Source organism: Prunus persica, chromosome G4 (assembly GCF_000346465.2).
Source record: "Prunus persica cultivar Lovell chromosome G4, Prunus_persica_NCBIv2, whole genome shotgun sequence".
Classification (NCBI taxonomy): Eukaryota; Viridiplantae; Streptophyta; class Magnoliopsida; order Rosales; family Rosaceae; genus Prunus; species Prunus persica.
The window spans coordinates 2,781,620-2,796,655 of record NC_034012.1 but is presented as its reverse complement, the minus strand read 5'-3'; the positions used below and the strand labels follow the sequence as shown (position 1 = coordinate 2,796,655).

The 15,036-nt window shown below is 39.1% G+C and overlaps 3 protein-coding genes and 1 pseudogene across 4 annotated transcripts; all 4 read right to left on the bottom strand.

The window, feature by feature from the left end:
- LOC18779516 lies at positions 1,068–6,944 on the bottom strand (annotated as a pseudogene).
- Positions 7,284–9,210, bottom strand: LOC18780671 (malate dehydrogenase, mitochondrial). Of its 2 annotated transcripts, XM_020562206.1 has the most exons (7): positions 8,769–9,210; positions 8,502–8,670; positions 8,363–8,424; positions 8,125–8,249; positions 7,774–7,891; positions 7,477–7,639; positions 7,284–7,338 (listed from the first exon to the last, which is right to left on the bottom strand). In XM_020562206.1, exons 1-6 carry the CDS (start codon positions 9,174–9,176, stop codon positions 7,499–7,501), a joined length of 1,023 nt encoding a protein of 340 aa, XP_020417795.1. In that variant the 5' UTR covers positions 9,177–9,210; the 3' UTR covers positions 7,284–7,338; positions 7,477–7,498. The 2 variants fall into 2 exon arrangements, with proteins under 2 accessions (XP_020417795.1, XP_007212766.1); XM_007212704.2 differs by lacking the exon at positions 7,284–7,338 and having other exon boundaries at positions 7,442–7,639.
- Positions 9,324–12,052, bottom strand: LOC18779199 (pyruvate decarboxylase 1). Its single transcript, XM_007213876.2, has 6 exons — positions 11,433–12,052; positions 10,611–11,336; positions 10,430–10,518; positions 10,202–10,319; positions 9,808–9,996; positions 9,324–9,706 (listed from the first exon to the last, which is right to left on the bottom strand). The coding sequence occupies exons 1-6, from the start codon at positions 11,859–11,861 to the stop codon at positions 9,536–9,538; spliced, it is 1,722 nt and encodes a 573-aa protein (XP_007213938.1). The 5' UTR covers positions 11,862–12,052; the 3' UTR covers positions 9,324–9,535.
- LOC18779262 lies at positions 13,658–14,676 on the bottom strand. Its single transcript, XM_007212387.2, has 2 exons — positions 14,141–14,676; positions 13,658–13,997 (listed from the first exon to the last, which is right to left on the bottom strand). Exons 1-2 carry the CDS (start codon positions 14,257–14,259, stop codon positions 13,874–13,876), a joined length of 243 nt encoding a protein of 80 aa, XP_007212449.1. The 5' UTR covers positions 14,260–14,676; the 3' UTR covers positions 13,658–13,873.

Sequence of the window (15,036 nt, the reverse complement as noted above, 5' to 3'; positions counted from 1 at the left end):
GTATTGTTAGGGTTCGGTGGCGATTTATTTTCCATGTCTAAATTGTAGTCTGTAATGGATGTGTGTGTATTGTATGTAGATTGACTTAATATTGCTGTCCTATTGCATGTGTATTGTACTAATATTGCCTGTGTATTGTATACATATTGTATGCATATTGCCATCGTATTGCATGTATATTGTAATGCTATTGCTATCGTATTGCCATTATATTGCCCTAATATTGCCTCTCTAGTGTATGTATATTGACTACGGCTCATCAATGGGTTTACGGTTTGGGCCATATTGCATTTAAAAATAAGACGAGGAGGAGAAAGAAACAACATGCCTTTCAAAAACAGGCAGTCAGGTGCATCATAATTGCATCGTAAGACATTGTAAGAAATTATTTTAAAAAATAATAACAACTAAAAAATAATTTACAAAAAAAGGAAGGTATGAATAAAGAGACAGAGAGCGAATAAGGGGAGAAAGAGGCAGAACGAAGCTAGAGAGAGACAGAGAGAGAGCTGCGCTACAGAAAGAGAGCAAAGAGAGAGTTGCACTAGAGAGAGAGAGAGAGAGAGAGAGAGAGAGAGAGAGCCAAGAGAGAGATAGAGAGCTGCGATAGACAGATACCAAAGAGAGAGAGAGATGTGCTAGAGAGAGAGAGCCGAGTGAGCTAAGAGAGACAAAATTTCTGAACATGTGAAAAATCAGCAATAAGTGGACAATAATTATATTTTTATAGGTGATATTGTAATACTATTGCTATCGTATTGTGGTTATATTGCTTTCATATTGCCTCTATAGTGTACATGTATTGGCCTAATATTGCTATCATATCGTATGTCAATGGCCATTTGGTCTAATAACAGAGTCTCCACTTCGTTGAAAAGTAATCCTGAATTCGAATCTCATGGACACGACAATTGTTATCCATCCTTATATTAGCATGAATTGATGTTGACCTTTGAAATGATAGTTGGAGTTGCACATCGATTCATATTCAAAAGGAAAGTAATTCTCTCCCTCAATGAATCTTCGTTCAAAAGAAGGCAGCTATCAAATATTGGTACAAAAATGCAAGGTCCACAGTAAATTAATTGGACACAAACCACATATTACAAAACTAGGATGATTTTTGGCATGCTTGAAAAGACAAGGGCCAAATACAACAGAAAAGAAAATCCATTCAAGCTTCACACTAAACATGGCTCAAGCACTCGACCATGGTTTCAATCCAAAACCTACCCAACAAGGGCATACCACGTGTCCATCATAACATAATAGTGGCATTTACAAAGCATGAACTGCAATATGTTTCTTTTTCTCCTAAACAAAATTGTTACTAAAATGGAACAAAAGATCCCTAACATAGAGCAATACATGCAAAGATAGTCAATTGTCATACACACAAAATTAGTCCTCATCCATCCCTGCATGCTGATCTCTCTCACTAGGGCCACCTGCTGGTTTTGCCATTATAATCTGCAAGATAGTCAAAGCACTGTCAACAACCTTTTTTTAATGAAGGTATTAAACATTAAATAGGCTGCAATCAGATGGATTCATCATTTCTCACAGATTTTTAGCTAGCCAGAAAACCCCCAACATATAGATTTTCTATTTACTATCCCTCCATCCAGACCATTGGTCAGATGCGGTAATGGTATTTTTCATAGTACCATCTGTCAAAGTATATATGACAGTTACTGACATCATGGATGCACACAAATGTTGTTTATCTAACTCTACTGCAACTAGAGTTGTCACAATCTTCCTCTTTCTCTTTCGATCCATGTCTACCCTGCCATTAACAATATTGGCAAGAACAAAATCATAATCTGTGACTTTCTTTTTTATACTCAAACATAAACTGATTATCAGAAATTGCAGAACATAGAATTATGGTGACAGAGAAGCACCACATACCTGTTGGGTTGTTGTTGCTGCTGCTTAGACCCACTTTCAGCAGCTCCCTTTTGGTTCAATAGCAAGTTTCAATTTCAACTCAACTCTTATGTCAAAATTGCTTGCTACAACCTGCAAGATAAGCATAATCAGCAGGATTAATACAAAGCATTGTTGGCCATGGCATTGAAAGTTCTAATACCAATGATGAGAACAGAGAGAAATTAAAAAAAACATTCTTTCTTATACTCAAACAAAAACTGATTATTAGATTATATGCAAATTTAATGTCAATTCTCCAGACCACTTAATGGCATAATTACTCGCTTGAAATAGGAGAGAGAAATACTAGATATGGAATCACCTACTCCGCCAATCAATCTAATTCTTGATCTTCATGAATCGGATCAATTCAAATACCCACGTCTTAATAAATACATAGGATGTACAGAAGACTAGCAATACTGATTTCAATGCCATGGCCTTTTTCCCTATTTCCTTAACAGAGTTAATATGGGTTAATATTACATGCACCCATACATCATCATATTGGATATCATGCTCTGTAACACCAGCTTGCATCATATTCAACACATTCCAATTTGTCCATACATCATTCATGATAAAAACACACTATTCTTTTTGGTCTTTACAAAGAAATTTTCGAAACAAAGGTACGAAACAAGATATAACACAAGTCAAATTAATTTGAAAGCATAAGTTATATCCATATCACATGTAGATATAAGTTAACACAGGTCTATAGGATGCTGAAATAGAACAAAGTTCAAAACTTAAAAACAAAACTAAAATATGATATTCAAAAATTCAAATATGACACATCACTCTTAAAGAATCTCACCCAGTTCATCATCACAAAAGTAAGAGACAAGTCTTCTCTGCATTGCAAACAATTCTCCCAGCAGCATGTCAACTCAATTGTTCATTGCCTATGTTTGAGAGCGGAGTTTCCTACAACCTATTGGCATGAAAGAGAAGAAACAGAAATGAGGTTCAAACATCATAAAGCACAACCAATTCACCTTCACAATCAGTATCAGCAACAAGCGCTAGAGGGAAAAGCTCACAATCAACAAAATTATTGCAAGAAGAAACCAGGCATGAATACTGATGAATAACATCACAAGTCTCAAAAACCCAGCAAATTTTTTTTATTTATTCCAATTCACACCTGCACAGCATAAAACAGAGAATTTATTAACAAAACTTGCATTATGCTTCAAGCACAAACCCATGTAGACAGACGCACCTGAACAGAGCAAAACCATTCATGAAGAATACATATATTACTATTAAAAATTAAATTCTATAAAGACAGTTGCAAATAAATCAAAATATAAAACCAACAATAATTGCTTTTGAACCCAACTCACTCATAAGAGTTGGAAAAATATCTCATTCTTCTTCCGACAAACAAAAGAATTAACAAAACACAAAAACCCACCCCCATCATCATCATAACCCTTCTGCATATATCTTCCACCAAAACAGCGAACTCACACACTCCCCTAAAATCCCTAATCCTCCAAAACCCATTTCACAAAAATAAGAAAACTCCGTCCAAGCTCCCCCACCCCATCAGTCAAAGTTTCAAACCACACCCTAATAGCCAGTAATTAAAACAGACTGAAAATATATCAGGTCATGATAGTGTATGCCAACCCTACTAAATCTAGAATTTTGAAGAGAAAACATACAGCATATCCAACTAATAGTATTAGTCATTAGATTACCAGATAGCCCTTTCACTGCTTGCTCAGGATCCAACACTTCTGGGTATGAAATAGCTGATAGCTGAGGAGAAGAGCCAAGTAGGAGGAGAAGGAGGAAGGTAGACAATCGAAAAAGCAGAGGAGGAGGAGGAAGGCAGACAATCGAAAAAGCAGAGGCGGAGGCAGGGGCGTAAAAGAACGAAGGAGAGAGGAAGCGGAGGCCGTAGACGATCGAACGAGAAAAGAGGCGGAGGCGAAGTCATTCTAAACCCGTAGTTCCCCTCAGGTTTTCTGAAAATGTGATATGGGTGCAATCAATTTACAATAAAAATGTATTTATAGGTCGTAGTTTTGAAAATTTTGAGAAAGGGTGGTATTTTGACATAAAATTATAAAATTGGTGGTATTTTGAGCTATTTCCCTTATTATTAAGGGAAGTTGTTGACCTTGATGCACAAAAGCTATCAAAAAGACAGGATCTACGAAGTTAGGTGGAGAGTATATCTTGGAAAATATTGTGAACTTATTGGACATCTATAACAGAAACCCTTAAAACAAGATCTAACCCTACTCAAAGCAAATCACCGCTAACGGTAGATATTCCAATGCCTCCACAAGGAGATCAAGGTCGAGTGAAAACAAATTTATTGAGTAGCTAACTATTGGTGTCCCAGTCACACTGGTGAAACGCACAAGGTGGCAATGCGTGGAGCGGTGTAATTTCCTTGTACTAAAGCCTTGGCTATCCACCTGTATGCTGCTTCAGTAGAGCGCATGCCATCCCAGTTGATAAACTGTGCAGGCTTCTCACAAACACTTGACCCTGCATCCCCACATTGTGCGGATATGTTGAAGTTGTATGGCCCTCCTCCTCCACAGCATGTTTTGCTAGTCTCCCCAGTAAATCCTGCAGTTATTATTATTACTCTTTTTATTTATCCTAAATTGTGAAATAGGTAAATAGAAATATTAAGGGGGTTGAAGAAGTACCAAATTGATATAATTGCAGCAGTGCATTGTAATAATCTGCATAAATGATAGTGACCTGAGGATGAAGCCTTCAAATCCGACTTAGTTCTATCTGAAGCTGCTCATTGTGGTACTGAGAAAACTCGTTTAACCATTTTAGGCAGCCAGTTTTAGGGTCATATTGGTTCTTATCTGAACTCCCATATTTTGTTAGATAAGCAGGAAGGCAACCAATTGGAAAGTCGCCTGGTACCAAAAGTGTTGCTGCCCCGAGCTCGATCAACTCCTGCAAGCCATGCAGCCACAGAAAATTATGCAAGCCTGTAATTCATAGCCAGTATTGAAGGGAAAAAAAAAGACTGCCTTAGTAGCAACTATGATTCCAAAGTCTTACATTGATGGTTGAATCAATTGTTTCTATCACTAATGGCAAAATACTAAATATTCTCGAACCAGTTCTATATTTTTTCCTGCAAGCAATGCATTGTTGTAATCGTTGCCCCCAATTGATCCCATTAGAATTAGAGAAGTTGAAAGGACTTTGTTGCAGTCTGTAATTAATCAGAAATAAAAATTAAACTACTGGTCTATCAACCAATGTCTCACTTCCTCTTTAATACTATTCTAGACAACCACAGGAGCAAGTGGACAGGAAATAATTTCAAGTAAAGGAAACACAAAAATATAATGAGAAAAAAAATTGGGAACTAATTACCTGAAGATGTTTTGCACAAAGATGGCAGCATTTGTTTGAACCACTCCAGTTGAATTCTTAGAAAGTTGTTGGTACTTGCATTATGAACTCCCATTGTTGCAAGAAAGGAAGCATCGAGCGCCATGGCTCCTATTACGGCAAAATTCACACCCGCTTCAAAGTTTTGGACAGTTTGATTACTGATCAGGCTTTCAAGATAAGGCAGTACCAGTGGAAGCCCAAGAGACTCAGCTGCAACAATGAAGTGAAAAGTTAAATGAGAAGTTGATGAAAAAAGACAGATATATGCATATAAGTGAATGAGTACCAATGAAGTCTATGACTAAACGACCATCCAAGCATCCTCCCATGGGATGATGAAAGTAGGTCTCTCCATATGGCGGGTAGAAGAAGTTGAGAGATTTGTTAGGGGAGCTGTAGTATAAGTTTCCTGTATCAGTAAGTGAATCTCCAAAGCTGATGACTGAATTGAAGCAACTAAGCACATGTCATCAGTGAGAGAGAGAGAGACAGAGAGATGAGTTCAATGTGGTGGCCTTTTCAAGCATATTTGATGAACCTCCTCCTCCTCATCCTCATAGACATATAAATCATATGGCAGCCACCTCTTGGTTTAAGGTCCAACAAGAGATGGGTCTCCAACGACACTGATATGTAGAAGAGTTTCAGAGGGCATATGGCATTCTGAAGTACATTTCTGGTGCCACATAATGTTGATATCAATCATGCTGAATTTTTCTGTTCAGTTATGGTATGTGACAAAGATTTGGTTCCAGGATTGGCCAATATTGTTCTCTCTTTGATGCCATTTGGACACTAAAAACCTTTCCAAATGGGCGACAAACAGAAATCAGAAGAAAATGAAAGGAGATTGTGAATGGTTGAATTAGAAATGAAGTCAACGAGATTATGGGACTCCACCATAACCCCTTGAGTCAACTTCAAATTAACATCTAAAAGTGTGTAGCCAACCACTTGCTTATACATCTCAGTATTTGGACAGCAAATAATTTCAAATAAAACATGAGAAGGAAAAGTTGGAACTAACTTGAAGATGTGTTGCATAAATATGGCATAATCTCTTTAAACCAGTCCAATTGAATTCCAAGGGAGTTGTTGGTATATGTAATAGAATCCCCCATTGCTTCAAGAAAAGAAAGGCCGCATCAAGCGTGGTAGCTCCTACTACTGCAAAATTCACACCCCCTTCAAAGTTTTGGACACTTTGATTAAAGCTGTGGCTTTCAAGATAAGGTGGAACTAGTGGAAGGCCCAGAAACTCAGCTGCAAAAGATAGAGTCCAAGACTGACAGTTACATGAGAGAAGCTGATAAAGAATCTCAGATATGAAGATAAGAGATGGATGCTTACCAATGAAATTGATGACTAAACAACCATCGGAGCATCGTCCAGTGGGTGATGAAAGTAGGTCTCCCCATATGGAGGGAAGAAGAAGTGAAAAGGCTTGTCATGGGAGCTGATGTATAAGTTGCCAGTATCTGCAAGTGAGTCCCGAAAGCTGAAGATTGAACTGAAGCAATCACCAAGCGCATGTGGGATGAATATGATGGCTGAGAGGAGGAGGAGGTTCATCCAATATGGATGACAATGCGAACCCATAGAATTGATGGATCTCAAGCTCTCTCTATCTATCTTTCTCACAGAACTTAAAACGAAGAAGGTAAAGTGGAAGGGCCCTGCTTCAAAACTATTGTATAAAACTGCTTCTTTAAGCTAGCTTGACTTACTATATAATATGAGTATGACATATATGCAAATGCACGTGATTCAATCTACATATACTATAATACTATTAGCAATCTCTTGCCTCCTCTTCTATTGTGGTCCAGAAAGTGCGGATTAAAGCAAAAGTTAGATGGAAAATTCCGATTTCGACTGAGACCGTTCAAAAGTTTATGATTTAGCATCATACTGGACGGGAATGCCAACATGTCTAAAATCTATCACCATGTCGAAAAGTAAATTTCCAAACCAATGAAATCCTCCAACTGCATATTCAAATACTTACTGCAAAAGGAACAAATACTGCTCACATTTATTAAATTGATGTTTAGAGGCAAAAAAGCTTAGCTCCAAATAACTTAGCGGAACAAAAATGTTAAGAACAACGTAAGAAAAAGGGTTTTTTTAATATCAAACTAAAACCTTGTGCAGTTATTCAGGTTAACTAACTTTCTTTAGCAAACTTTATTCCCTTCTCTATAGAGGCTTTAAGCTCAGGTATTAGACTTTGTAGGCCTTGGTTCTCGTGGTCCGACAAAGGTCCCAATCCAAGAACTTCCTCCACGCCATTCTTTCCTAGCCTTACCTACACCAGCCCACATGTTACATTGAGCTTAACTTAACCATGGAAAATAATATGTATCAGAAAACATAGAGCATTCCATCTAACAACATAAAGATTAACTTAAGAGAAGTGTCCGAATCAACTAGTTCACTTACCTTCGAGGCAAAGAAAGGCAATTCTGTAACACTTGATTGCACAAAAGAGCATTCAACAACATCTGGAACCCCGTTTAGACCCTTCAAGCAAGCATCGGCGAAAATTGCCCCGGCATAGCTGCAGAAGAAGACGAAAAACCCTCAGCTCCCGAAAGCACACAGACAAAACCAAGGCAAACACAAAGAACATGGGAAGAAGAAAAAAGAGAAAGGCGATTCTCTGGTAAACATGTCATGTCCTTTCTACCCTAAACAAATCAATAACCAAAGCCACAATTTCCACCTAAAACTATCTTCGTAGTGAAATTCAAACTTCCCCAAGAAACAAAGGGAAGAACCTCGCAAACTTACGCCATTGATAGAGTAGCAGATCCTTTTCCAGCCTTTGCTTCAACAACCTCTGTCCCTCCATCTTGTGTTCTCTTGGTAAGAGCTTTGATCTCTTCATCCGACAAAGTCTTCGACTTTAGGGTCACCTATGAACATTATTCATAAAAAAATCAGCTTTAATCTCGTTAGAAAGAAAACAAATATTCAGCCTGGTCAAAGGACAAACGAAACCAAAGGAGATGGAAAGACGAAAGAATACTTGAGAAAACAGAGGAAGGATGGTTATTCCAGCATGACCACCAACTACAGGAACATCAACTTCTGAAATACACAACAGAATAAACTCATTTCAAAATTTTATACAGAAAAATGGGAAAAACTGAGAAAGAAAAATTTACCAGAGGCCTCAACGTTAGCTTTGCCAGCATAGAAAGTTTTAGCCCTGACGACATCAAGCGTTGTCACCCCAAACAGCTTCTTCTCATCGAACATCCCTGCCTTCTTGAACACCTCCGCCGCAATCGGGACCGTTGAATTCACCGGATTGCTAATCATATTAACCAACGCCTATTTCAAAATTACAAAAAAAGATTAAATAAATCTTAATTTAAAAAAAATGTATGAATTTGAGAACACGGGTTAAGAGAATGAGGGCATCGACTGACATTGGGACAGAACTTGGCAATGGCAGCGCTCAAAGACTTGACGATGCCGGCATTGATGTTGAATAGATCATCGCGCGTCATTCCGGGCTTTCTGGGAACGCCGGCCGGGATGATGACGAGGTCAGATCCCTCAAGCGCTTTGCCGAGCTGCTCTTCGCCGGCGAACCCCGAGACCTGAGCGAGGGTGTTGACGTGGCTGACGTCGGCAGCGACGCCGGGAGTGCCGGCTATGTCGTACAGGGAGAGGGAGGAGACGAGAGGGTTGAGCTTCATGAGGAGCGACAATGGCTGGCCTATGCCTCCGGCGGCTCCCAAAATGGTGACTTTGCGCTGCGGCTGAAATGATGATGAGTACGATCGGACGGCTGTTCTGGGAGCAGACCTCAACATGCTCAGAGTGGCACTCATTTTTCCGATTTACCGGATACTTTCACTCTACTTTTTAACGGGTTCAACCTCTTCCTAACTGAAATTTGAATCCGTATGTAATGGAATTTTCTTTCATATTTATTTATTTATTTATGGTTTTTTTTTACGAAATAAAAAATAAAAACCTGGAGTAAATTCCGGTTGGATTTAGAATATTTCAAACTCGTACATATTCAACAAGGTACGCACATAATCAACAAGCCAGCAAAAATTACATTGTTACAACAGAGAGGCCAACCCAGATACCTACCCTGTTCTTCTCTCTTATTTCTAAATACAGTCATTTTTTTATCTTCTCTCAGATGTTCCGAGTTTTGACTCGTTCAACTCCCAATCTGCTACTGAGGATTTGGTGGCCGACTGTTGGCGGCTGAAACTCGGGATCCCCATTCCAGCAGCTCTTTGCTAGTGTCGTCCTTGTGCACAAAAACTTCAATGAAGCATAAACTATCCTTGTGCTCCCCTGTTGCTTTCGCGATTGCTTCTGTTAAATCCTCCTCCGTGCGTACCTGTTTACACCAACTGTCATTTCTCGATTCACGAGCAGAAAATGTTTACGACAAAAATAAGGTAACATTCGAGCAAGTTAAGTTGATTCTTTTATGCTAACCTTGGTAGTCCAGCATTTGCCTTCGCCATTGTGGATGGCATCAACAAGACCAGTGTAGTTCCAGTTCTTAATCACATTGTATGGACCGTCATGAATCTCTACTTCGATTGTATAGCCTCCATTGTTGATAAGAAAAATAATGGTGTTTTGCCCACATCGGATCATTGTTGAAATGTCCTGGGCAGTTACCTGAAAACAAATACTATTAACCATGTGCCACATATCTCTCGAACATACGTAAACTATTTCGAGAAAAAAGCTCCACAGAAAAGTGGAGTGTTGGTACAAACTGTTGCTTATCAATCTTATCCTGCGTTATTTGTACTTATTTATTGTTTGTTTCTACATTGCAGTTCTGTGTTGTTATATTAATCTGATATATCAGACAACTAACCTGGAAACTCCCATCACCAATGAAAGCAATGACACGTTTATCTTTGGCGCCCTGAGCATAGCCAAGAGTGGCGCCCACTGACCATCCAATAGATCCATATTGCATCTGGAATTCATACCTGAATAAAATTGAAAGAACCGGTTGCCAGCCTGTTGCTTAATATACATAGTTACACATGGCTGTGCTTAAGAACTACATAAATGAGTCGTGTAAGGAAATTGTTCTTACCCACAATTCTCAGGGAGGCGGAGCTTCTGACAATTGAACCATGAGTCTCCAGTTTCCGCAATTATAGCAGAGTCTCCAGTGATAATCTCCTGTTACAATTTTCAAACAAAAATTATAAATCTCAATACACGAACCACAAACAGAACATGGACCAAAGCACAAGAAAGAACATTGCTTTTACCTGAATATGCTTAAAGAGAACATTGACTCTCAGAGGTTCATCCCTCTCACTCTTTAGAGGGATGCCAGGGGGAACGAAGATCCGATGGTAATTTTCAACAGCAGTACTGTTTTTCTTCAGCTTCTCGGCCAATGCACTTAAGAAGTCAGCCATGAAAACCCAGCCAAACGATGGACCATCACCAATGGTCACACGGTTCGGCTCCACAATAATCGCTTTCTCCTTCTTGATGAGCAAGGAGTACCCAACAGAGCTATAATCATTGAAAATAGGACCCACAAAAACATAAGCATCAGCAGACTCCACAATCTCACCACAGAAGCTAGAGCTCACAGCACCCCAATAGGTCCCAATGAAATGTGGGTGGTGCTCAGGCACCAGCCCCTTACCAGATGGCATAACAGCAATTGGGTAGCCACTAGCATCTGCAAGCTCCACAAAGGCCTGCTGTGCCTTTTTCACTCTTAATTTGGGTCCACCTATAATCACAGGCTTCACAGCCTTGTTTAGAAAAGCAGCAGTGGCTTCAACTGCTGCCTCTAACCCTAGCTGGTTGCTTACTTTTGGAGCAAGGAAGAAGGGGACTGGGTCTCTAGCAAATGTGGGGTGAGGAATTGCGGACAAATTACAGCCTATGCTGATATATACAGGCTTGCTCTCTTTCAATGCTGTTGAGATTGCTGTGTCAATTAGCTCATGTGCATCTTCCAAATTGTTCACCACGGCCTATCCATTACAATTACACCAAATTCAACAAATTTGGTAACACAAAAAAAGTAAAAATGTGAACTTGAAGAAAAAAGAAGAACAATATGAGCTTACCTGGTGGCAGGTGACGGTTTGAAAGCAGCGGAGCTCCTGAGAGAAATCGGGTAACCCGATTGTGTGGTGGAGGATCCGATTCGTGCCGTAGTCGTTGGAGTTCGGCCCACCGACTATGCAAATGACCGGCAAGTTCTCACTGCACGCACCGGCGATGGCATTCAAGACGCTGAGCCCGCCGACTGTAAAGGTGACGACGCACGCGCCGACGCCCCTGGCACGCGCGTAGCCGTCGGCGGCGTAGCCGGCGTTGAGCTCGTTGCAGCAGCCGATGAGGTTGAGGCCGGGCTCGGCAAGTAGGTGGTCGAGGAGGGTTAAGTTGAAGTCGCCGGGGACGGAGAAGACGTCGTGGACGCCGATCTCGACAAGCCGCCGAGCCAGGTGGCGGCCCAGGGTGCCGGTTGAGTTGGCGGGTCGGAACCCTTGCATGTGTATATTGTTGGGTATAATGAAGTTTGAGTGATGATTAATTACCTGTGGACTTTTAGAGAGGTTCTGGTGGTCGTTAAGTATTTTATACACTTGGGTTAGTGCTGGTTTTGTAAACTATCTATGGGCGAGTGATTAAAAATTATAGTTGTAATTAAAGTGGTAAAACAACCTATACTTTGAGGTTTTATTTTCGATTTTCTTTTTTAATGTCACTTTTAAAAGGATAAAATGTTAAAATATTAACACTTCTAAATGGAAAAAATGTTGAAATATTAATTAAAGAAAGAAGCAAAGAAATGTGGTTGGTTTTATTTTATATGTTTGAAGGTGGAATTTGGAAGGCAGGTCTTGTTGGTCATTGGCATTTTTGTTGGGTTTCGAGGGGTTGTGGTTTTGGGCTGTAGGTTTTGATTATTCTAATCACTATGAACTGGGAATCTTGGATTTTTTTGGATTTTGAATAGGAAAAAGGGAAGGCAAAAGACCAGACCATCGTTTGGGAAGACCACAAAACCAAAGCTGATTGCTGGTTTTTTCACTTTCAATTCCGACGTCTTTGTTTATTATGGTTTGGTTTGTTTTTGTTTTGGGTTTTAATCTTTCCATTAGATTTTGCCAAATTCCAAAAGACTTGCCAAGGCGTTTTTCTGAAAGTGTTTCAATAGTTAATTTATGTGTTTTCTTTCTTACCAATTACAACTAATCGAATTCTCTCTTTTCACATATTGAAACGTGGAATAGATTCTGCAAAGAGTTTATTCGTTACCAACTACCTATTGGGCATGATATTATGCGCAATTTTGTTAGAAGTTCTAAATTTGAGTTCTTCTCGTATGTGTTTGTTGCTTGGTAACTCATGTTGAAGTGTTTGAAATAAAATCCTCTTTGTGGAAATTTTGCATACATATCCCAATGTAGAACAGATGGTTGAGGTGATAGAAGAAAAGATGGAACGTCGCTCGCGCAAAGGCAAAACCAACAAGTTGCAAGTTTGGCCCCAAGCTCCGATTTGGGCTCATGACCCACCGTTTTGAAGAGAACGGCACTACAAGTAAAACACATCACTTTGCTATGATGTATGAACTTTTTCGGGCGTTCAAGATTATTTAGCAACCCAAACGGGAATTTTAATATTTTGCAAGCTTTTGGAAATTTTTGTTAATTTTTCTTTTTAATTCCCTTTTGTTTCCTAGGGTTTTCAAGAGTATTTAAACCAACTTTAGCCCATCACTAGAGTAGTATGTTATCATTATGAATTCAATAAATGAGTGGTTTTATCATATTTGATGGATTCCAAGCTTGATTCTTTTAGATTAATCATTTAATTGCCTTATTACGTTGTCACGCTCACTATAATATGCCATGTCATCATTTAAGTGTTGGAACTAACATGCCACAAGGGTTACACTCCTTTGATTTTGTGAAGGAGAGACATGCACAAAAGAGCATAAACCACATCAACGGGTAGTTATTTCTCTCCCATAAGGTATCCCCTACACTCATTTTTAAAAGGGAATGGCTATGTCCCTAAATCAAGGATCTTGCATGTTTAGCAACTCCATGTGAGGTTAGGCACCATTTGTTTTAGTTTTGCAGGGCTCGCTCCTTGATCAAAAATTCAAAATACATGTCAATGGGATCTAGTCCAATGATTGAGGGTATTAATTTGCAGACTAGTGGTTTTAGGTTCGAATTCCCATATCATCTTGATAGTATGTGTGAGAAAGCCCCTCAATATCGCTTGTATTAAAAAATCAAAATCCATTGTGGTGAAATTCTACTACAGCACAGAATTGCATCTAGTAAACCAATATTAGCTTCTAACTGGAACACAAATTTTGATATATTACCCCATAAATTCATTGAATAAATATTCAACAAAAATGAATAGAAAGAGGAAAGATTGAAAGAAACTATGAATGAACAAGGATGGGCTGGGGAACAAAAGGACCCCATGCCTTTTGAAGGTCAACAACCAATGAACAAAAAATACTATCAAATAGTGAAATCTAACAAGGAATCTTAGATGTGAACCACTTCATGACCGAAAAGGGAGCCTTGATCAATCCCAGTGCAAGCTCAACTACGATCGTCACGCACAAGCAGCATGGACAGATGCAAGTCAACGCCAACCTGCAATCATCACACACACCCAAAAAAAAAAAATCAATTTAGTTAGTGGTAGCACCACCATATAAAGAATTTCACTATCTTGACATGAAGAAAGAAAAGTCCTTGAAATTCTGATGAAAAGGAAGAGAGAGAGTGAAACTAACCCGACAATCCAGATGAACACACCCACAACGGAGAGGAGAAGAGAGATGAAGGCAAAGGGCAGGCCAATTAAAAACCCCAAAGGCCTGCATTCGCAATCATCTCCGCAACAGCAGCTCATAGCTTCTCCTTCTTCTTGCTTTGGTCTTCTTCTTTGGTTTCTTCTTCTGTGTAGTTGTTGATTGTAGAAGACAATAAACTATAGGCAGCTTCTTTGGTTTTTGGTTTCCTTGTTCTGGATGGAGTATATAATATTAATTGATGATGGAGACAAACGGAGAGAGACCTGTTCTCTGCTGCCGCCTTTACGGGCCAAACCCAAAAGTCCAAACTCTTTTTTTTTTTTTGATACGTAATTGAACGAAAATTAACAATCATTGAAAAGACCGGAGGATCAACCAAACCAATAATAGATTTCCACGTCCTCCACCCACTTTCCTTGACCAACAAACCTCCTTTCTAGAATCCAATTACAATACGAACTTGCAATTTAATCTTTAATAAAATTTTCTTTATGCAATTCAATAGCTTCTCAACTTCTTCTTCTTCTTTTTTATATTTCTTTTGGTGAATTCAGTTGTGGTAGATAAGTAGAAGGTCATTTAATTTGACATTCTGAAGATGTAGCTGTGATGGCCACAATGCCTATACCTTTTTATGTACCAGATAAATATTTAATTACTGATCAACAAATCTTATCATACTGTGGTTTATGGTTTAACTTTGACAGTGAAAAAGCTTCAACTATTGACTGGTATACTCAACAGTACACTATAATCCGATTCTTTCTGCACCAGAACAAATATCTCCTTGTCAAAGATTAGAACAGCTTTAATTACCTCTGAGTCTGAGCTTAGTTACGGTTTGCCAAATTAAGCAGCTTTCTGTTCTCCCCAAA